We start from the raw sequence: 22,971 nt of genomic DNA, 5'->3' as shown, positions 1-22,971 counted from the left end.
GACCCTAAATGCCACCACTTTGGCTGAAAGTGGTCATAACAGCAGGGTGGGCTCCAGATGGCACTCTAGTGACTCCCAGCCCACTGTGACCTTGCAGTGGACTCACTCAACTATACTTGGCAGAGTGGGGCAAACACAGATCGTGGAATGAGACTGCCTGATTTCAAATCTTGGCTCTGACCCTTGCTGGCTATGAGGCCTGGAGTCCCGTGGCATTTCTTCATCTGTAAAATGGGGACAACAGTAGCTTCCCCATAGGGCTGTTCTAAAAAATATATGCATGTGGGTGTCTTGCTGGGCAAGCCTCTGCGGGCTGTGCTGCCACCAAATCCTTCCCACTGTACAATTGCCAGGTGTGACAGCTACAACTTCCCTTTGAGATGGGTGCTATTGTGACTCACTCCACACAGCTCCAAGTCACAAGGCTAGCCCAAAGTCTCCCAGCTAGTAAGTCCTGGCCTAGGCAGATGGGCCCCCATCTCGGTAGGTGGGGTGAAGGATAAACACAGCCCCACATGCAGAGGCCGAAAGTGGCCAGGAGAGAGCACGCGGCCCTCTGGAAGGGACAGGTGGCAGCTCACCTCGAGGATGCCCTGCTGCTGCAACATCATGCGCCCGTTCACGGCCATGCTGTCCTCCACATCCTGGATGGCCTCGATCAGCTCCTGGCTGAGCTTGCTGAGGAAGCCCTCATGGCTGTAGAGCTCCTGTAACGCGGCTCGCTTGTTCCAGAGCATCAACTGCCGGCGAACGACGGAAGCAGGAGGAAAGTGGTGGAGCACAGGCGTCTGACCCTGCGGGGCCTGGGGACCCTCCCTCTGCCCACTGCCCCTGGTGGTTCCCCTGGTAAGCGCTGCCGATCCCCAATGTCTGCAGGTCAGGACTCCTGGAAATGGGTGTACTGTTACCCTTTCATTCACTGTATCACCTGCATCCCCCCAGATGCCCCATCTCTGAGGCCATGGATCTTACAGTATCTCATCACCGTCTAACAAATACCAGTGAGTAAATAAAAATCTGTCTTACTATCAGTGTCCTCTAAGAATCAATAAAAACAAGAAAGAATGGAAATAACAGCCAGGTAAGTCAGCGGGCTGTGGTGACAGCCAGCACCAGAGAAACAGGGAAAGGCAAGAGATGGGCCACATTTTCTGATTATGCCCTGTGGAAACACTGAGGTCAGAAATGCTGAGATCTGAAGTGTTGAGTGCCTAGCCTGAGGTCACACCCAGCAGGTACATAAGGTCACTAACATTAATAGCAGTTAATAAGTAATATTAATAACAACTGGCCTATGGGACATGAGGATAGGCAGGTGCTATAACCTGCTCTGCAGATGACATGCAGTACTGGTGAAGCCTCCCACTGATAAGTGGAAGCTCAGAGGGGCCCAGAGAGTCTGAGTGACTTGCACACTGTCACACAGCCAAGAAGTGTTGCTGAGACTGAAATGCCAGACTTCAGAGTCTCAAGGTCCACCCTTATACTACCTACCACAAAAACTGAGTGGGATTAATGCTGCAAGGAGCCCCATGCAAGGCAGCACAGGAGCCTGCGCAAGGTGGCACAGGCATCTTAATACCACTGGGGAGGCTGAGGCTGGAGGATCATCCTGAATTCATGGCTAACCTAGCCAGTGTAAGTAACACAGAAATGCAGTCTCCAAAAGAGAGAGAGAGAGAGAGAGAAGCATGCCTTTAATCCCAGCAGAGGCAGACAGATCTCTGTAAAACTGAGGCCACCCTGGTCTACTGAATGAATTCTAGGCCTGCTGGGGCTACAGGGAGACCCTATCTCAAAAAGACAGAGAGAGAGAAAGAGACAGAGACAGAGACAGAGAGAGACAGAGAGAACAGCAGGGAGAGGCTGACCCACAGTTCAATAATGACTGGACTATTAGGTCTCGACACACCCTAATTCAAATCCCAGCTCTGCCATTTGCCATCCAGGAGAACCTGGACAACTTAATAAACCTCAAAGAACTCATTTATACTCATTCTAGGCAGCTAATAGCTAATTGCTGCTTCAGAGAACTTCTGGGAGGGGTTGTTTTGTTTTTAATGAGAAAAATCCACAACCCAGGCACTCAGAGCAATGCCTGGCGCGCTCACCACGCACTCAGTGAGCAACAGCTGAGACAGGTCTCTGGCTCTAACCCTCCACTTTCACCCTCTCTGCTTGCTTTCTTATCTGTTCCCTCTGGTCATCCTCATTTCCATCTGCCCTTGGCTCCTATGCTCCATCCCTTATAACAGTACCAACCTAAGAGCCTTGGCAGCTGCTAGGCACCTAACACAGTGCTGTGTCCTGCACCCATATTACCTCATAGAAAGCCTAGGAGACAGGAACTATTATTAGCCCCACTTTATAAGTTCAGGTTCTCTAATGTTCCCAAGGTCACACCCAGCAGAGCTGTTGTCCTTGCAGTGTGGGCTGCTAGCCACTCCACTGTTTTGCCCCCACATCTCCAGACCAAATATCCAGAAGCATCTTGTAAAACATGCCATTCTCAAGGCCAGCTGAGCCTGCATCACTGGAGTTGGCACCAGAAACAGGCATCCCAGTCCCGGTGACTCTGAGAAATAGGATTTTATGACCTCTGCCCTACACATGGATTTGTCTGACCACCAGATCTAATGTGGAACCCCGTTTTGTCTGCTGCCTGACCTTGCCCTCAATCATGCAACTGCAGTATTACGTCTCCCCTCTCCCAACCTACTTCCTTCCTAGGACTGCCAACCCAACACAACACCCAGATTCCTCATCTTCTTGCTCTTCCAGCAGCATCACCACAGGAAGGTGGGGATTTGTCTGTCCTCACAGCTGTACCATCAGCACAGGGCAGCATCTAGAGCTCCGTGAGACCTGGCTGGATAAACTGAGTGGGTAACTCTTCTTTGGGAGTTTTACTTCATGTTTTCTATGTGACATTTCAGTCCCATACTTAGGTCTTGTACATGGCTGTGTCTCCCATATCTGGTACAGTGCCTGGCACTGGACTACGCAAGTCCTGAAGAGTTGTAAACTGAGCTGGGGATGCAGCTCAGGAGTAGAGTACTTGCCTTGCATGCATGAGGCCTTCCTACCAAATTAGATAAACCATCATCCTAGCAAGGCATCAGGATACACAGAAGAAAATAAAGGAGGTTAGGAAGAGAAGGAGGGAGGGAGGAAGAAATCTTCGTCCTGAGGCCGAGGGGCAGTCAAGACCGGCTCCAGCTCCAAGAATAAGCCAACGGGGCTGCCCCTGCTTCTTGTCCTCCCCACCCCCATCATCCATCCTCCACAAGGACTCCTGTTCAGACCTAAGTCAGATCACACTCTACTCTAAATCCTCAGACTCTCCTGCCTTACTGAGCATAAAAGCCAAGGTCTGACTGTGGATCACTCCCAACCCCATTCTCCTCAGCATCACTTGCTTCAACCACAGCAACCTCAGGGCCTTTGCACTTCTTCTGACTAGAACATTCTCCTCCCTCAGATAGCTACACTGCTGTTTCCTCATTTCCTTCAAGCCTCAACTCAAAAGTCACCTTCACAATCTTCCCTGACCAACCTACAGTGACCACCAGCACCCCCTCATGGGCCCCTCCAGCCTCTGATCTTATTCTTGTCTTTCTTGTACCTTGGGTTGTCACTGAACTTTTTTTGCTGTTGGTATTCTGGGTTTTGTGTTTTAGGACAGGGGCTCATTCTGTAGTCCAAGCCAGCCTAGAACTCTCTATATAACATAGGCAGTCCTCCTGCATCAGGCTCCCAAGTGCTGGAATTACAGACATGAGCCACCATGCCCAGCCTACACATGAATTACATATCTGTCTTACCACTTATCTCCCCAGTAGAGTGTGAACTCCAAGGCCACTGGTGCTCAATCAGATGTACTGACTAAATGCAAGAATGCTTATAGAAGTAAGCAGGCCCTGCTGAAGGACTGCTGAGGGACCGTTTTACAGCCAAAGTGTCCAAGTTCATACTGTGTATCAAACAAAAACACATTAAAAAATTAAAAAAAAAACCTGCCTGGCATGGTGGCACATGCCTTTAGTCCCAGCACTTAAGGGGCAGGGGCAGGTGGATCTCTGTGAGTTTAAGGCCAGCCTGGTCTACATAGTGAGCTCCAGGCCCCTGGGGCTACAGGGAGACCCTGTCTCAAAAAGACTCCCCCCCAAAAAAAACCTTCCAAAGTCATGATCAAAATAACATCAAAAACTGATCTTCCTAGGAATTCTGGCCCTTCGAAACCATTTTGCAAGATTGAAGGTTGAAGGGGGAAAAGCAATTTCAAAGCAAAGATGGTTTTCCTTTTTTCTCTTTTCTTCTGAGGCAGTCTCACTTTAAAGCCCTGGCTGGCTTCCTCTACCTCCTGAGCCCTGGGATTACAGAAAAGCGCCACCGTGCCCAGCTCTCTTTCTTTTTTACTTCCTTTTTTTTTTTTTTTTTTTGGTTGAGACAGGGTCTCCTTGTAGCCCCAACTGGCCTGGAACTCACTATGTAGACCAGGCTGGCCTCGAACTCACAGAGATCCGCCTGCCTCTGCCTCTGCCTCCCAAGTGCTGGGATTACACCCGGCTCTGATTATGGCCATTTTTCACTGAGCTAATAACTTTATTGGATAACTTAAGAATTCTTCTCCAGGGGCTGGAGACATGGCTCAGTGGTTAAAAGCACTGGCTGCTCTTGCAGAGGACCCAAGTTCAGTTCCCAGCACCCATCAGTAATTCCATTTCCGAGGGATCCGACACCATCTTCTGACCTTCTCAGGCACTGCACACATAGGTGCTCTTACATGCAGATAAAACAGTCATATACATAACATAAAAAAAGAATTTTTAAAATTTTTTAAAAAGAATTCATCACAGTATTTTGTAATATTTATAATACAGTAGTTTACCTGCCGCTATTGGGACTTAAAGACCCCTCTGTTTTTACTCACTTCAAATGCTATTGCCCAACTACAGTCATGTAGGCCTGTTATCCCAGCACTTGAGAGGAAGACAGAAGGATCAGGAGTTCAAAGCCACCCTGAGCTACATAGTAAGTCCAAGGGCAGTCTGGACTACATGAGACCCAGTCTTTAGAAACAGAAAAAAAGTTTTAAAATATAGTTTGTGTGATTACAGAAACCATAAAATAATGCATAATCAGAAACAGCTGGGCAGGGTGGCACATGCCTGCATCCCAGCACTCATGAGGCAGACGCAGGAGGATTGAGTTCAAGCCAGCCTGGGTTATACAGTGAGACTCTGCCTCAGGGAAAAAAGAGGATTCATGATAAGAAAATTAGTTAACAACAGTGTCAGCTGATGTGAAGGTTTTATTTCTACTGCTTCCAAATGGGCAGGGCTCCGTGAAGGGGCCACGGTACCCCAACACTATGATAAGATGTGCCATTACATTTCTAATTCAGAGAACTAAAGTGAGTCTGCTTGCTTTCTAAACACAGCAGCTAAGCTTTAATTGGTTTTGGCCTGGTTTGCTATTTTCTAGCTGTGTGACATCATACAAGTCATTTTTTTCACTGTCTGCAAAATAACAGGCATGCTGTAAGAAGGAAATGGATCAGTCTGCCTCAGTCCATGTAGCCATGCCCCATATCCTGGGCTGGGCCTGCATCTCTTACCCTCATCAACCGGACTTTGGCCTGCACCTTCCCATGATGCACCGGCTCCCTTCTGCGCTGTGCTAGAAGATTCTTCAGCGGGTTTGTCATCCCTACAGAGAATTGGGACCCCACTGCTGGGGACAGACAGAAGAGGGTAGAGGGTGAGGGTATAGATAGGCCTGGGACTAGGTCCAAGTAACTAGAGGGGCCCAGGCCCCATCCCTACCCACTCACAGCCTTACCATATGACATGGACAAAGGACCAAACTTTCCCCCCAACAAAGACACTCCTAGCCCCACTCTGGGCCTTGCTATGGGGAGGGACAAGCCCAGAGGAATGCAGTTGGATGGAGATGAACAGAGGGAAGGATGGGCTAGCAAGGGCAAATGGCCAGGGGCAGCATGTCTCCCATCCCCTGCAGACAGTAAGTGCCATGGCACAATAATCCACAAAGGGTGAATGTAATGGAAACACTAAGATAAACAAGGCCAACCTCCACTCTCAACCACTCAACCAGAAAGGGAGTCAAGAACTCCCTCTCTATGTCCTGCCAGTAGCTGGCACAGCATGGGGCGGAGGGCAGATGCAAGAGCAGCAGACCAAATCCAAGCCCCTGCTCTCCCCACCTGGCTGATGAAAAGGTCAGGTGATGCGGGTGGAAACAAGAACTAAAGAAGGCTAAGCTTTCTAGTAGTTCTGTCACCTGGACAGGCCACATGGCCCACTGTCCTTCAGTCCCTCCTCCTGTAAAATGGGAATAGCCATGCCCACCTCATAGGTGTGTCATGAACACTAAGCAAGCAGTCACTATGCCCTAAGGTGTTTACACACTGCCTGCCACAGCTTCAGGGCTGGATAGTCGTTGCTAATTACTATTATTTCTAATGACCTGAGAATTGGGACTACTGCGTCTACACAAAACTCCAACTGGCCATCTCTGCAATACTATGAGTTGTGGTTCAGTGATGGCACTTGGAGGACAGATGCTAGAATCACTGCTTCTGGGTTGCAGGTGTAGGTCAGTGGGTGGAGTGCTTGTCTAGCATGCACAAAGCCCTGGGTTCGATTCCTAGTACCACATAAAGTGGGCAAGGTAGTACAAGCCTATAGTCCCAGCACTCAGGAGGTAGAGGCAGGAAAACCCGAAGTTCAAAGTCATCAACTTCATAGCAACATCAAGGCCAGCCTGGGATCCCTGCTTCCTCTTACGCCATCCTGATGAACAGATAACCACACAGCTCCTGCCTCAGTCTCCACTAACATCCCTGCTGTACATGCAACCCCGTTCACATGGGAACCACATTATTTCTTTAACAGATCAGATCCTTAATCCTGGGAAATGTTGGTATTAAGTATTGAGATGACAAACTGCTCTTACTAAATGTGGACTAACTATAGGAATTTTTTTTTGAGGCAGGGTTTCATGTAGCCCCAGCTGGTCCTGAACTTGTTATGTAGCCATGAATAGCCTTGACCTCCTGATCCTCCTGCCTCTACATGCCATGGTCTGGGATTACGGATATGTGCCCACGCCTGGCAATGTCCCACATGATTTTGTGTGCTCGTTGACCAGCTGGATATCCTCCTTGGTGATGTCTGCTCCTGTCTTCTGTCCACTATCTAACGGAATAGCCTGTTTTACTGCTGGGCTCTGGAAGTTCTTGTTAGCAGTCAGCTACCACATACAAGTCCTTTGTCAGATATGAGCTTTAAAAGTATCTTCTCCAAATGGCCTTTCATCCTCTTAAAAGGTTATTTCACAGCGGGGCACGGTGTCATGGTGCACGCTTTTAGCTCCAGAAGCAGAGGCAGGCGGATCTCTGTGAGTTCAAGGCCAGCCTGGTCTACATAGTGAGTTCCAGGCCAGCTGGGGCTACAGGGAGACCCTGTCTCAAAAAGACCAAAAAAAAAAAAAGGTTATTTCACAGAACAAAACTTTTCAAATATTTTTTTACAGTTTTTGTGTGTAGGTGTGCATGTGGACATGCATGTGTGTGTGCCACAGTGTGCATGTGGAGGTACAGAAATCTGTTTTATCTCTCTCCACCATGCGGGTCCCAGAGATTGAACTCAAGTCATCAGACTTGGTGGCAGGTGCCTCGACCCACTGAGCCATCTTCTAGTCCCCAAAATTTTTAAATTGATGAACTCCCGTCTGCTTTTCTTCCCTGAATTGAGCTGTTGGTACCACATCTAACAAATTCTACACTTAGCCACAGGCCCCAAAGACTTTTCTCACCTGCCTTTTCCCAAAAGTTTTACAGACTTAAAGTGTATTGTTAGTTACGTTTCTATTATTATTTTATTTTATGTGTATGAGTGTATTGCCTGCATGTGTGTAAGTGCACCCACGTCATCCAGTGCCCTCAGAGGTCAGAAGGCATCAGATCCCCTGGAACTGGAGTTATGGATGGTTGTTAGCTACTATGTGGTTGCTGGAAATTGAATCTGGGTCCTCTGCAAGAGCAGCCAGTACTCTTAACTGCCAAGCCATCTCTCTAGCCCTAGTCAAGTTTTTTTATAAGTTGTGAGATTTGGTGTCTATGCAGCTGAGTATAGGTTAACAATAGACTTCTTGCCTACTTATACACAGGGTCTTGGGTTCAATTCTCAATACAGGAAAAAAAAAGGAGTCAGCTGTCCATACTTATAAGGACACATTTCCATTCCCTCACTTGCTAACACTGGGGGCATCAAGGAGGGAGCTGATCATTCATCCTGGCTGTTGGCTGTTTGCTTAATCAACACAGTGCCTGCAGGACTGAGCGGAAGCTGAGTTTCAAATTCCTGGCAGGAGCAGGCAGTGTTAAGACTCTCCCTTCAGGGTAGTGTTATAGGGTCCAGTAACAAACCCCACCCACCTCCACTCCCACCCAGCAGTAATGAGACTGAGGAGGTGTTGTAGAGGGAGACAGGCCACCGAAAGGCTCCCCTACCCGGTGTATCCACATGACCACAGTGAGAACCTGAGCCTCAATCCCAACTCAGCCCCAATGAGACAAACAAGGAGGGCAGATGTGGGCAGCTGCCAGGCTCCTTTCTTGCCCCCTGGTGAGTCAGTGTTGCCCATAGGAGAGTTGGCCTTAAATTCCCCACTCCCAGGCAATGAAGCCATGTAAGTAATTACATACCTAGCACATCTACCTAGGTGAGTCATAACATGAACCTCACACTCCAGAATACTAAAGGAGTGTTTCCAAATATCTGTTATTTAAAGAGGTACCAGAGAAGATGACTCAGAAGGCGTTCTAATTTCTTTTTAATTGCTGTGACAAAACACTCTGACCAATACCAACTTGGGGAGGAAAGGGTTTATTTTATCTTACAACTTCCAGGTCACAGTTCATCACTGAGGAAGCCAAGGTAGGAACTCATGGCAGGAACCTGGAGACAGAAGCTGAAGCATGGGCCACAGAGGAATGCTGCTTACCGACTTGCGACCCTGGCCCATGCTCAACCTGCTTTCTCATACAATACAGGCCCACCTGCCCAGGAGGTGGCACCACCCACAGTGGGCTGGGCCCTCCACCTCACTCAAGAAAATGCCCCACAGACATGGCCATAGGCCAGTTCAATGGAGGAAATTCCCCAATTGAGGCTCCCTCAACCCAGGTGTGTCAAGTTGACACCTAAAGCATCCAGAACAGAGAGTAAAGTGCTTGCTGCACAAGCATGAGGAACTGGGTTCAGATCTCCAGTACTCATGTAAAAGCCAGTGCAACAATGCACATCTCTAATCCCAGCACTGGAATGCAGAGAGAGGTGGACCCTGGGGGCTTGCTGGCCAGCCAGCCTAGTCAAAATATGAGGTCCAGCTTAGTGAGAGGCCTTGTCACATAAAATAATGTGAGCAGCTATAGAGAAAGATATCAGAAGTCAACCTCTGCTTTCCACATATACATACATGGGTGACTGCATCCTCACACACATATGTACAAACGCACAATAAATTAATTAAATATATAGATGAGTGTTGGGTCTGATACGGTTGAATAAAGCTCTACATAAATATTCTCACAATAATCTTTAAAATTTTTTTGATTTATCTTTATTTTATGTACAAGGGTAAGTGCACCTGTGTTTCAAAATACCAGCGGATACCAAAAGGTGGTGTCAGATCCCCTGGAACTGGAGTTACAAATAGTTATTAGCTGCCATGTGGGTGCTAGGCACTGAACCCAGGTCCCCTTTTAACCCTTGAATCATCTCTACAATCTCATGTTTTTTGAGACAGGGTGTTGTGTGTCTTTTTGGAGAGCTGTGAACATCTCTTCACCCCAGATAGGGCACCAACAACAGACCAAATGATTCCACCCAAGTCTAGGCAGTGGAACCAGTGAGTTTACTGAGGTTACTTAAAGGAGTATGGGGGAAGGGTTATTTACAGGAGCACAGATGACTGAAAAGCCACTGTATCACCCAAAGCCCATGCCGGCACGGCCCCAGCTCACACAGGCTGTGTCCCTGAAGATCCCGGTACTACTCTCAGCTGCAGCTATGTATGTTACGGCCTTGAGGCAGGGCCCTGTGAATCATGTTTAGGAACTTCCTGAGCCTTGTAAATTTTCTTTACTTCCTGAACCCTGTACATTTCCTTTATTCCTCCTTCAGGAAATAATGTTTCAATTAGGAGGAAACAGCTAAACAACACTGCATCTTTCTTTGTAGCCCAGGCTGACCTTGAACTCATAATCCTCCTGCCTCAGCCTCCAGAGTGCTGGCATTACAGGGATGCACTACCATGCCTAGCCACAACAATCCTTTTAATGTCCTGTGACAAGACTAAGGCTCAGAAAGATGAAAGACTTTTCCAAGTGAGTGAAGGGCAGAGCCAAACTGTTGCTTCAGAATTAACCATAGACTGACCTGGCTCCTGAGGACACTCAAACCATTCACAGGAGGTGAGTGGAGGAAGTTATTCTTCACTATGTATAGGCCTCAGAACTGGGCTAACCTGCTCCAGAGAAACTGAGGCCAAAATCAGAAACAGACCAATTTTGTTTGTTTTTTGTTTTGTTTTGTTTTTTGGTTTGGTTGGTTGGGGTTTTGTTTTTGTGTTTGTCTTTTTGAGACAGGGTTTCCCTCTAGTCCCAACTGGCCTGGAACTCACACATACAGGTTATGTCATCCCTTGGCAGTATTCATATTGGTGGATTTGAGATTTTTGAGCACAGATGTATATGTGCCTCTTAGGTTATTATAGGAAATTTAAACAGCATTTTACAAAGCAGCAGATATTTTGGGCAAGTATGGGGTGGGTAACTTCCCAGTAATGTGATGCTAGTACAATCTTGGCTGTTTTAACAAGGAAGCACATGGTAACGGGTGCTTCCTGAAAGACCACTACAAGGGGCAGCGTTTTCCAAGGTGCTTGCACGCTGCCGCGTTTATGTTTGTCTGCCCTGTCTTATCCCAGCCTGAGACTGAGCTCAGAGTGGTCTTTATGATTTAATTACAAGGAGAAGCTTCCAAAGTCCTGTTATGAACAGTATTCCCAGCATTGCCCCGCAACAGTCCCCAAGTGCTTCTGCCCACCTGGCTCAGGTCTAGTCGAAGTCTTCATTTTGCTCCTGTGGCCCCGGGGTGGTAGAAATGGAGGCAGAGTAGCTTGCTTCCAGTTATACTCTGACCATTGCTAAAGGACATAATGCAACCACACGTAACACAGTCAGTGACAGGGCTAGTGGATTCAAGTTCCAGCTTCAGCCTTCTCAGGTACCTGTATCTCTAAAGGAAGGGACCTTAGCTCTGAGCCTCGATTTCCTCTTGCAGAGTGGCCCTAATAACACAGCCTAACTCTAAGGGTTGGTGCGAGAATTCTAAGAAATATTTGTAAAGCCTGCAGTGTTCCTTAAGTATTGGCCATCCGCTCCTTTCCTTTTGTTGTTTTGTTTCTCAGCCAGCCAGAACTCACTAAGGACATCTAGGCTCTGAGGTGGTAAGAACCTAGAGAAATTTAGATCCTGGGTTTTGGCACCAAAAAAAAAAAAAAAACCAACTCAAGAAAAAAAGAAATAGAAGTCATGGGGCTGGAGGAGGATGGCTCAGCAGCCTAAAACAGCGTCGTCTCTGTTCCCATTGTGTTTTGACACAAAAAAAAAAAAAAAAACCAACTCAAGAAAAAAAGAAATAGAAGTCATGGGGCTGGAGAGAGATGGCTCAGCAGCGATGAGCGCTGGCCGCTCTTGCACAACAAACACCCAAGTTCATTCCCAGCACCCACATGGCAGCTAACCACCTTCCCTAACTCCAGTTCCAGGGGATTCATCGCCCTCTTCTGTCCTCTGCAGGCATTGCATGACGCAGGTGCACTCACATGAAGGCATAACACTCACATAAAATAAAAATAAATTTATAAAGTTTTTAAATTAAAAAAAAAAGGCATGGGAAAGACCCAATACCCACCCTCTGGAAACCAGAGTAATTTATCTTTACACTCTGATAGTGAGGGGGGCTAGCTGGGGTTCAGAGACTTGCTCCAAGTCCCACAGCAAATGTGTGACACATCTGGGCCTGGTGTTGACATCCAGTCTCTATCATGCACAGCTGTCACAACCACGGGAGTTGAGAGCAAATGGATTGCAAGGCCAGTGCGCACCCCCCTCCAGCCCCCAAATTCCGCCCTACCCTTCCAGAACTTACCAGTAACTGCAACTTGGGAGCTGAGGGAGTCCCAGAGTGGTCATATCTGTAGAGTTAGGGTGGGAAAGAATTTCCATCATTCCAGCCCAAGGATTGCAGCTCCTTGCAAAGGATCAACCCTGAAACGGCTTTTCTGCATCCCCGCTTTTCCAAACACTCCATCCGGCTGAAGCTTGCCGAGAGCCGGGTGCGGGGCCCTCCCCGAGTGGGACATAGGTGCGGGTTGCAGGCTGGAGCGCAGAGGCCACCGCGCGCCACGCCTGCCGCCACTTACTTCTGCTGAAAGTCCTCCGTCATTGGGGAAAACAGAAAAGGAATCCTGATCCTGGGGTCTCAGATGCTCACTTCGTGTGTCTCAGATTAGATCCCAACTAGACCAGGCACTTTCGTTTGCGTCCGATCTCCAAGGAAACACGACTACGGAGCGCCGAGGGGGACACACTTCAGATGCAAAAATGCAGCTCACTTCATGGTCTTCCCAACAAAGTTTCAAAGTTCTCTCCGTTTGCACCACTCAAAAGCCTAAAAAATTCTGTTTCTTCACTATCATCAAAGTTTCATCACTTCCTATTTCACTAAAAATATTATGGAGATTGGGAACCGGACCTGTGCATCTTACTGATCCCCCCAACACACACACACACACACACACACACACACACACACACACATCTACACACTCTCCCCACCTCTGTAAGCCAGGACTAACTGCCTCCTGGAACCAATTTCTACACTCATGCTCTGAATCTTTTTTTTTTTTAATTTTTATTTTATGTGTACGAGTGTATTGCCTGCATGTATGTGAGTGCACTCCACCCGTGTCATGCAATGCCGCGGAGGTCAGAAGAGGGTTTCAGATTCCCCTGAAACTGGAGTTAAAGTAGCCACCATGTGGGTGCTGGGGCTTGAACCTGGGTCCTTTGCAAGAGTAGTCAGTGCTCTTAACCACTGAGCCGTCTCTCCAGCCCCTCGTGGTCTGAATCTTATATGCTCCCATTTTCTCAAAGATACTGATCCAGCACAAGATCAAGCCAATCCACACCCCAGCATGGAGTATAAGACCAGCTGGGGCTACAGGGAGACCCTGTCTCAAAAAAAGCAAAACAAAACAAACAACAACAAAACCTCACAAGTATAATCATGTGGTCAGAGCAATGGAGACAAGAAAATAGTAGGAACCAACATAATTGAAATTATGACCCCTCCCATGAGCCTGGAGCTGTGATTGTCTCCTAAAAACCTGGAGATGTGGTCTCCCTCCTGTGAACCTGGAGCTGTGGTCACCAACCGTGAGCTATGGTTCCACATTTCTCTGGTGATGGGCTGATGGTGGAGCAGAGTGGAGGATGGAAGACTTCCGACGTTGGGCAGCACTTTCAGCCTTCTCTGAGTGGCTGTATTTCCCCAGAACCCCCCACCCCGACCCCAGGTCCTAGGCTGTGTATGGCAATCGTTTTGCCTCTGTATTGGACTTATGCCGGGGACTGGAGAAGTTTCTGTCATTTGCAGATTCTAGTCTTGGGAGAGCTAATTCTCAAGAATGGGCTTCCCACCTCCCTTGATGGCCAGCTATGGTCTTGACTCCGCATGTGGTCCTGGGCACCCAGGCCTTGGCTTTAGAGCTTTCCCATTCCCAGGCACCAAGAGGTTTTTCATTATTTTTTCTATTACTCTTCTACAGCCCCAGTTACCTTCACCCGTGCCCCACAGAAAATGTAGACCAGGCTGGCCTCAAATTCACAGAGCTCCACCTGCCTCTGCCTCCCAAGTGCTGGGATTACAGGTGTGCACCACCACGCCTGGCCTGATTTTCCTTTTTTAAACTTATTTTTATTTTATGTTATATACATATAACATAAGTGTATAAGTGTTTTGCCTGTGTGTATGTAAGTGTACCTATGGAGGCCAGAAGAAGGCTTGGGTTCCCTGCAACTGGCGTTATAGAGGATGTTAGCTGCACATAACTGCTGGGAATCCAGCCCCAGTCCTCTGCAAGAGCAGCCAGTGCTCTTAACCACTGAACCATCCTTCAAGTTGCATAAATGTAATTTTTTTTTAAAGTTTATGACCAGACTGGGCTACAGAGTGAGTTCAAGATCAGACTGGGCCACTTGGTGAAACCCAGTCTCAAAATAAACCGTAAAAAGAGAACTGTAGGGGCTGGAGAGATGGCTCAGCAGTTAAAAGCACTGACTGCTCTTGCAGAGAACCTGGGTTTGATTCCTGGAACCCACATGGTGGCTATGAATCGTCCTTAACTCCAGTTCCAGGGGAATCTGAAGTCCTCTTCTGACCTCCACAGCATTGCACGACATGGGTGCACTCACATACATGCAGGCAATACACTCATACACATAAAATAAAAATAATAAAATTTTAAAATTTAAAAAAAGAAAACTGGATACAGCTCAGTAGTACTGTGGATAGAGCTCAGTAGTGGAGTGCTTGCCCAGCATGTACAACACATTAGGTTTGGTCCTCCCAACAAAAAAAAAAAGGGGAGAGATTTCAAAAAACCACTGGAAAGTTTTATGATTTAAGCTTTGTTACTAGATATGGGGTCAGTATACAAAATTCAACTACATCCCCTCTAGCAACCACAAAACAATACATAATTTTGTTTTTTATTTATTTATTTTTGAGACAGGGTCTCATGCATCCTAAGCTTGCCCTGAAATCACTATATAGCCAAAGGTGGCCTAGAACTTCCTTTCTAAAATTAGCATACTTTAATTATACATAATAATGAGTTTCACTGTGACATTTTCATATATGTATACAATGTATTTTGATCATATCCCTTTCTTATCCCCCCCTCCTGGTAACCTTCTTTCTCTTCCCAATTATTCCTAGTCACCTTTTCATGTCTTTTTTTTGGGGGGGGGTCTTTTTGAGACAGTTTCCCTGTAGCCCCACCTGGCCTGAGACTCACTATGTACACCAGGCTGGCTGACCTCAAACTCACAGAGATCCACCTGCCTCTGCCTCCCAAGTGTGGGATTAAAGGCATGTGTCACCACACCCAGTTCCTTTTCATGTCCTTTAAATTTTTTTTTTACTGGGCTGGAGTGATGGCTCAGTAGTTAAGAGCACTCACTGACTGCGCTTGTAGAGGACCTGGGACCTGGGTTGGATTCCCAGCACCCACATGGCCGCAAACATCCCTCTGTAACTCATTTCAGGGAATCCAACACCCTCTTCTGACCTCCACCGGCATTGCATGACAGGGGTGCACTTACACACATGCAGGCAATACATTCATACACATAAAAATAAAATAATGGGGGGCAGGAGAGATGGCTCAGCAGTTGAGAACACTGGCTGTTCTTGCAGAAGACCCAGGTTCAAATCCCAGCACCCACATGGTAGCTAACAACTGTCCATAACTCCAGTTCCAGGGGATCTGACAGCCTCTTCTGTCCTCCGGCATTGCACAACATGGGTGCACTTACCTACATGCAGGCAATACATGCATACACATAAAATAAAAAATAAAAGTTAATAAATAGCTGGGTGTGGTGGCCCACACCTTTAATCCCAGCACTGGGGAGGCAGAGGCAGGCGGATCTCTGTGAGTTCAAGGCCAGCCTGGTCTACATAGTGAGTTCCAGCACAGCTGGGGCTACAGGGAGACCCTGTCTCAAAAACACCAAAAAAAAAAAAAAAAAGGAAAAAAAAATTCGCCTTGTATAAACTGGGATCTGAAGAAGAAAACCAATTAATTCAGATAAGGAATCCTTTCCATAGAACACAGGGAAGCTGAAGAAGTGCTTTGTCGCCCTCTGGTGGTTTAACAATGAAAAGACAGTACCAGGACCTCAATGACGAGCTAGCTCTAGCTCAGCACTTAAATGTATCACACAGTGTTAGTGCTTCATGCGTCTCCTTTAGTCCTCAAACAATCCTATGCTGTAGGAACTTCTGTCTTAAGTTTACTGAGAAGAAAACTGAGGCATCAAACAAGCAAAGCAGTTTAGCCAAGGCCACTCAGCTCTTAACTGGGAGAACTTACCTTCAAATCCAGGCATCCTGGCTCAAGTCTGAACTTTACAACCCCTATCTCAAGAGGCTACTAAATAATCTGTTCTGGAGTACATCCAGCCTCAGACCTGCTCTGATGCTTTCCAAGAACAACTCAAAGTAAATATCCAATGGCTTCAAAGCCCATGGGGTTGACATGAGGCCACTCAGCTCTTAACTGGGAGAACTTACCTTCAAATCCAGGCATCCTGGCTCAAGTCTGAACTTTACAACCCCTATCTCAAGAGGCTACTAAATAATCTGTTCTGGAGTACATCCAGCCTCAGACCTGCTCTGATGCTTTCCAAGAACAACTCAAAGTAAATATCCAATGGCTTCAAAGCCCATGGGGTTGACATGAGTTTCATCAACAGCAGAAATGGAGTAACCTCACAAAACCTGCTCAGGAGCAACCCTCCCCCATCGGGGGCTGAGGCTTCAGTTGGCTCTTCTAGGATATACAGCTCTCACTGCAGTCCCAGACACCTTACCAACTGGACACTGAGCACCAACTCCCACGTGTCTGCTACCTGCTCTCTACAGCTCTGTCTTGTGTTAAAACTCCAAGGATCTCAACACCCTCATGAGCAAAGAATCCTTGTGCTTTCCTCTACCCTCCTTCCCTCCAGCTACCTGAACCTAATCAGGTACTATGTCCTATAGGAAAGATAACATATGATTCTCTCTGGCCCACCCTTTCCCTCACTTCCTCTAGCATCAGCTCCTAGCCCCTTTTTTGTGTCCACCAAGACTGTAACCAGACCCTCTGCCACTGAGCCGTTTCCATGCATGCTGCCGTCCACACTTCCAAACACTCCTGCTCTAGCTGCCCAAGATACTAACACCCAGTCAACACTCCAAGCAGTAGTAAGCCCCAGGCTTTGTATCGGCCACTCTATTATCCCATCAGCTCAATTTCTCCCTTTCAAATGATGTAACTCATAATGTATTCTTAAAGTTAAAGACTTACTTAAAACAAAACTTCCCTTCATCCTTGTCTCTCTACCTGCCGCTGGCTTTTCTCTTCCCACACATCCCACTTCTCCAGGCCAATAAAAAATTAAAAAACAGACTTCAGTGAAAATTAGACAATAGGGCTTTACTAATATGGAAACAACTGAATTCTGTTTCAGAGCAAATTTAAGCTTGTTAACAATCATTCATTTCTAATTGCTGTCATTATGAATCAAGTTTTATATTCCTTGTTTTATGCATGCATTGTTTTCATGAATACAAAATATCAAGTCCACTCCACTTCACTGGTTCTCTCTCTTTTCCTCTTTCCACAGTGCTGGGGATTGAACCCTTGTAGATACTAAACAAACACTCCACAACTTAGCTACGTACCCTCACAGTCTGCTGATTCTCCTCCAAAGTTCCAAGCTCTTCTGCTTGCCCACCTAATACTAGAATACTCCAACTCCCAGACCCACTTCTTTTCCCACTTTCTGTCTGCCTAGGAAACAGTGGGCTCATATCCACAGCCTCCTTCAGAGCCTCTATACAGATAATTCTTAGATTTATATCTGTAGCCCGGACAACACACTAACCTTTAACACAAGTTAAAGACATTTGAGCTCAACATAAGACTAAATTCATTTTCCTGTCCAAACCAAAATTTCTTCCAGTGTTCCAATTAAAATTTTTTTATCTATTTCTATTTTATGTGTGTGAATGTTTTGCCTGCATGTACGTAAGTGTACTACACGCGTGGAATATCCACGAAGACAGGTGTTAGATCCCCCTTGAACTGCAGTTACAGACAGTTGTTAACTGCCATGTGGGTGCTGGGAACTGAACCTGGGGCCTCTGCAAAAGCAGCCAATGCTCTTAACCGCTAGCCGCCTCTCCAGCCCCACAGTGTTCCAGTTTTATGGAATGGCCGACCTACCAGTCCGAGCAGAAAAGGCTGAAAGTCTAGGTGTTCTCCTTTTGTAGTCAATCTTCTCTCCACAAAGTAGGAGAGAAATCTTTCCAAAATACAAACTGGATCATGATACTCTTTAAAACCAACTGCTTGTTGACAAAGATAAAATCCTTCCTGTGGCAGCCAAAGTCATGTGGTTTGGCCCCTGGCCTCATCCTTTTCTCCAAATTCTGACACACAGCCTCCTTCCATTCTCTCAAACCTAACACAGGTCCTTTGCTCAGACTTTTCCTCCTGCCTCCCAGTTAACTCCTACATCCCCTTTAGGATTCAGATTAATCATACCCCTTCAAGTGATAAGCAGCTACAGAGTGCCTGCCATGTACCCTGCACTGGGGATTAAGTTCCTGTCCTCATAGAACTGTAACCTAGGGTGATACAGAATGGGATTTAAACTCAGTTATTTCCTGTCGAGATCACAGTCCCTCATTTACACTCATGGAAGTCCTTCATTTATAAGAGCATCTAGTTCACCTTAAAATGTGCCACTGAAACGGTCCTGAATCTATTGGTGCCTCTCTCCACTTTTAGATTACACATTCCAAGATGACAAGGACTGTCTTTTGTGTTCAACATGAAATCATGGCCCAGCAAGGCACCTAGTGCATGGCAGAAATCTACTACATATTTGTTGACTGGCTAAATGAATGGTACAGCCAGCAGTAAGGGGGGAGCAGTTGGCAATTTTCCTTGCTGGAGGCTGTGGCAGACAGGATGAATGCTGGCTCCCTCTGCTGGACTCCCATGGTAATTTCCACAAACTACACTTGGCCCTTTGTACTTAACACTGCTTATCTCTCCTTAAAGAAAGAGCTCCCAGGAGCCCCAGCACTTAGGGGGTAGAGGCAGGAGGCTCTCTGTGAGTTCAAGGCTAGCCTGGTCTACATAGCCAGTTCAAGCCAGCTGGGGCTACAGAGAGACCCTGTCTCAAAAAGACAAAAAAATAAAAATAAAAGAGCTCCACTGTATTCTCTGCATCTAGCACAGTGCTTGGCACACAGCAGTTGCTCCACAAATGATTACTGTGTGAAGAACTGGTTCATTTGCTATTATTCCTAGCAATTCACAGTGCACAGCCCACAAATACTTTCATATTCACTCATTCTGACTACACCAGACACTATGCTTAGTACTCTGTGCTTAGTATTTCATTTACTCATGCCAACCCTCTGTGAGGGAAACTGAGCAACATAAACAACCTCTGAACACTGTCTAGTACTTCCCGACTTCAGGTATTTGACTAATTATCATCACATCTTTTACCACAAAATGCATTTCATTCACTAATATTTTCGTTAAAATGAATACAATTTCTTAGTTCTTAACCTTGAGAAAAGTTAAATGATATCAACACAATCACCACTTTGATAAGGTGATATTTTATGTATTTATACATACTATCAAAATGAAAGGTGTTCTTTCTGTGATCAACTCTCATTCTGCACTCCTACTACCAGAGCTGCTTTCTATTCTCATATGAGCAGTAAACTCCAATTTTTTTTCAGTTTTTCTGTTAAAATTTGTGACAGAAACAAAACAAAACAAAACCCACACACATATACCTCCAAAATGTCCCTGTGTCAATCAGATTTCCACTGCCATGACAAAATACCCCAAGAAAATTAACTTAAAGGAAGAAAGATTTATTTTGGCTCAGAGTTTTGGCGGTTTCAGCTTACACTCAGCAGGCTCCACTGTGAGCCTAAGGCAGGAGCACATGAGAAGGAGGCTGCTTACCTCATGGCAGCCAGGAAGCAGACGGAGCAAGAAGAGAGGGCCAGTGACAAGATATGCCCTTCCAAGGCATAGACAATGACCCTTCTCCTAGGCCCCACCTCCTAAATGTTTCTACCATCTTTCCACAATACCATCAGGTGGGAACAAATCCTTCAACACTTCAGCCTGTGGGGAACATTTCAGGTTCAAAGCACAGTATTCACTGCTAAGAAATTTAGTAGTTAGTCCTACTAAAAGGAGTTAATACCATGCATACTTACATGTTATCACCATGTCCTTTACACATCACCTCTTATTGTCATCTTACAGATGAAAAACAAACAAACAAACAAAACAAAAACCTGAAAGGTTCTAAGTAAGGTGTACAAGTTACTCAGCTGAAGTTTTGAAGTCAACATTTTTTTTAGATAGGGTCTTACTATGTAGCTCTAGCTGACCTAGAACTTGCCATGTAGACCAGACTGGCCCTGAGCTCATAAAGGTCCACCTGTCTCTGCCTCCAAATGCTGGTATAAAAGGTATGAGTCACCACGCCCAGCCTTGAAAAGTCAACATTTTTTTTAATTAAAAATTTTATTTTTTTACCTGGGCGTGGTGGTGCATGCCTGTAGTCCCAGCACTTGGGAGGCAGAGGAAGGAAGATCTCTGTGTGTTCAAGGCCAGCCTTGTCCACATAGTGAGTTCCAGGACAGCTGGGGCTACAGGGTGACTCTGCTTCAAAAAGGCAGAAAAAAATTATTTTTATTGGGGCTGGAGAGATGGCTCAGCAGTTAAGAACACTGGTTGTTCTTGCAGAAGACCCAGGTTCAAATCCCAGCACCCACATGGCAGCTAACAACTCTCTGTAACTCCAGTTCCAGGGGATCTGACAGCCTCTTCTATCCTCCGCAGGCATTGCACGACACAGGTGCACTTACCTATGTATGCAGGCAATACACTCATATACATAAAAATAAATAAAATATTTAATTTATTTTTATGTTATGTGTATGAGTGTTTTATTACTTGCATGTGTGTAAGTGTACCATATGCATGCAATGCCAACAGAGGTCAGAAGAGGATCCTCTGGAACTGGAATTATGGACTGTTGTTAGCTGCTCTGTGGGTGCTGGGAACCGAATCTGGGTCCAGTGCAAAAGCAGCCAATGCTCTTAGCCACTGAGCCATCTCTTCAGCCCAGAAAGTCAACATCTTGAAGTCAAGATTATAGCATAACATCACAGCTGACCTCATCACCGAATAATCCCAGGTCATACTACTATGCAGCTATCTAAATGGTGCTTTGATTTATATCTAGAACCCTAATCAATGTCCCCCAAAGTCACAACACCAGCAGAGAACATCTTTAGAGGAAGGTGTGTTCAACCTAAATTTCACATGGAACATCATGGCATAGATAAGGTACTGTGAAAGCACCTCACTCCTTCACAAACCCTCAAACCTGAATCTGATGATTTATAAAAGCTTAAATCCTCGGTGGAAATCTTTCATCCTGCATCCCAATCCTACTAAAATTTAATATTCCAATTTTATGTGCTGTATTTTACAACACAAAACCTCTACTAGTCAAAACTGTTCCACTCCATGTCCCTTAAGTTGTTCTGACTCTCTCCTCAGGAATCCACATACTCTGAAGAAACAGGGCAGTGCTAAGGCATCATCGAAAAGCACCACAAATAATAGTCTTTGCTAGGCATTGTCTGAACTTGCCCAAATAAATTGTCAACAGAACAAAGCTTCTTAATATCAAGAATAAGAACAGAGGTTGGAGAGACGGCTCAGTAGTTAAGAGCTCTTGCAGAGGGTTCAATTCCGCAGCATCCACATGACGGCTAACAACTGTTGTAACTCCAGTTTCAGGGAATCCAATGCCCACTTCTGACTTCTGCACAACATGGATGCACTTACATACATGCAGGCAACACACTCATACACATAAAATAAAAATAATAAATAAAATAGTTTTAAAGAAAAACATGCCAGGTGTGGTGGCACACACCTTTGATCCCAGCACTCAGGAGGCAGAGGCAGGCAGATGTCTGTGAATTCAAGGCCAGCCTGGTCAACATAGTAAGCTCCAAGCCAGCTGAGGCTACAGGGAGACCCTATCTCAAAAAGACCATAAAAAGGGGCTGGAGAGATGGCTCCGCGGTTAAGAGCACTGACTGCTCTTGCAGAGGACCCAGGTTCGATTCCCAGCAACCACATGACGGCTATGAACCATCCTTAACTCCAGTTCCAGGGGAATCTGAAGCCCTCTTCTGGCCTCCATGGCATTGCACGACATGGGTTTGCTCACATACATGTAGGCAATACACTCTAAAAATAAAAATAATAAAATATTTTTTTTTAAAAGTAGGGGCTGGAGAGATGGCTCAGCAGTTAAGAACACTGGTTGTTCTTGCAGAAGACCCAGGTTTGAATCCCAGCACCCACATGGCAGCTAACAACTGTCCTAACTCCAGTTCCAGGGGATCCGACAGCCTCTTCCGTCCTGCACGGGCATTGCATGACGCGGGTGCACTTAACCTACACACAGGCAATACACATATACACATTGAAAGAGAGTGCCCCTCAGACCCTCTCCCTGGCCTCTAAGAAAAAGCTGCCCTCCACCCAACTCTGGGAATCCCCTTCATTGTTCAAACACTTTCCTGGTGTCTGTTTATGATTTCTATGGAAATGGCCTGGGGCAGAAGAGATAGTACGGTCTGCCCCAGGTAAGCTAGCCAATGACAGTATACTTGATCCATCTGTGTATGGTCTCTGTGGGAATAATCTGGGGCAGAAGAGAAAGAAGTTCTGCCCCAGGTAAGACAGCCAATGGCTGTATAGGTAAAGTCTCTGGAAATCAGCTCTAGATTGTTCCAATCCTTTCCTGGTTATTCTGTATATAGTTTCTATGGATATCCCCTGCTTTGTGGTTTTTGTGGGTTTTCTGCTTAAAAGCCCTGCATTTTCACTGCTTGGTGGTGTCCCCGAGACCGTCTGTGTCCCCACCCAGTTGGCCTCAATAAAGCGCTTCTGTTTACTGAGACTCAG

At 46.2% G+C, this 22,971-nt stretch overlaps 1 protein-coding gene across 1 annotated transcript; it reads right to left on the bottom strand.

Moving 5' to 3' along the window:
* Positions 1-581: 581 nt before the first annotated feature.
* LOC103729393 (uncharacterized protein C20orf96) lies at positions 582-12,721 on the bottom strand (the record flags this gene model as incomplete). Its single annotated transcript, XM_008827463.2, has 5 exons — positions 12,520-12,721; positions 12,246-12,291; positions 11,139-11,238; positions 5,621-5,736; positions 582-740 (listed from the first exon to the last, which is right to left on the bottom strand). Coding segments are annotated over exons 1-5 (444 nt in total), but the record flags the coding sequence as incomplete, so codon positions are not given.
* Positions 12,722-22,971: the final 10,250 nt, after the last annotated feature.

Source organism: Nannospalax galili, unplaced genomic scaffold, assembly GCF_000622305.1.
Source record: "Nannospalax galili isolate Female #2095 unplaced genomic scaffold, S.galili_v1.0 scaffold492, whole genome shotgun sequence".
Taxonomy (NCBI): Eukaryota; Metazoa; Chordata; class Mammalia; order Rodentia; family Spalacidae; genus Nannospalax; species Nannospalax galili.
Note: the sequence above shows the minus strand (reverse complement) of the source record. Positions and strands in the feature narration are given on the sequence as shown.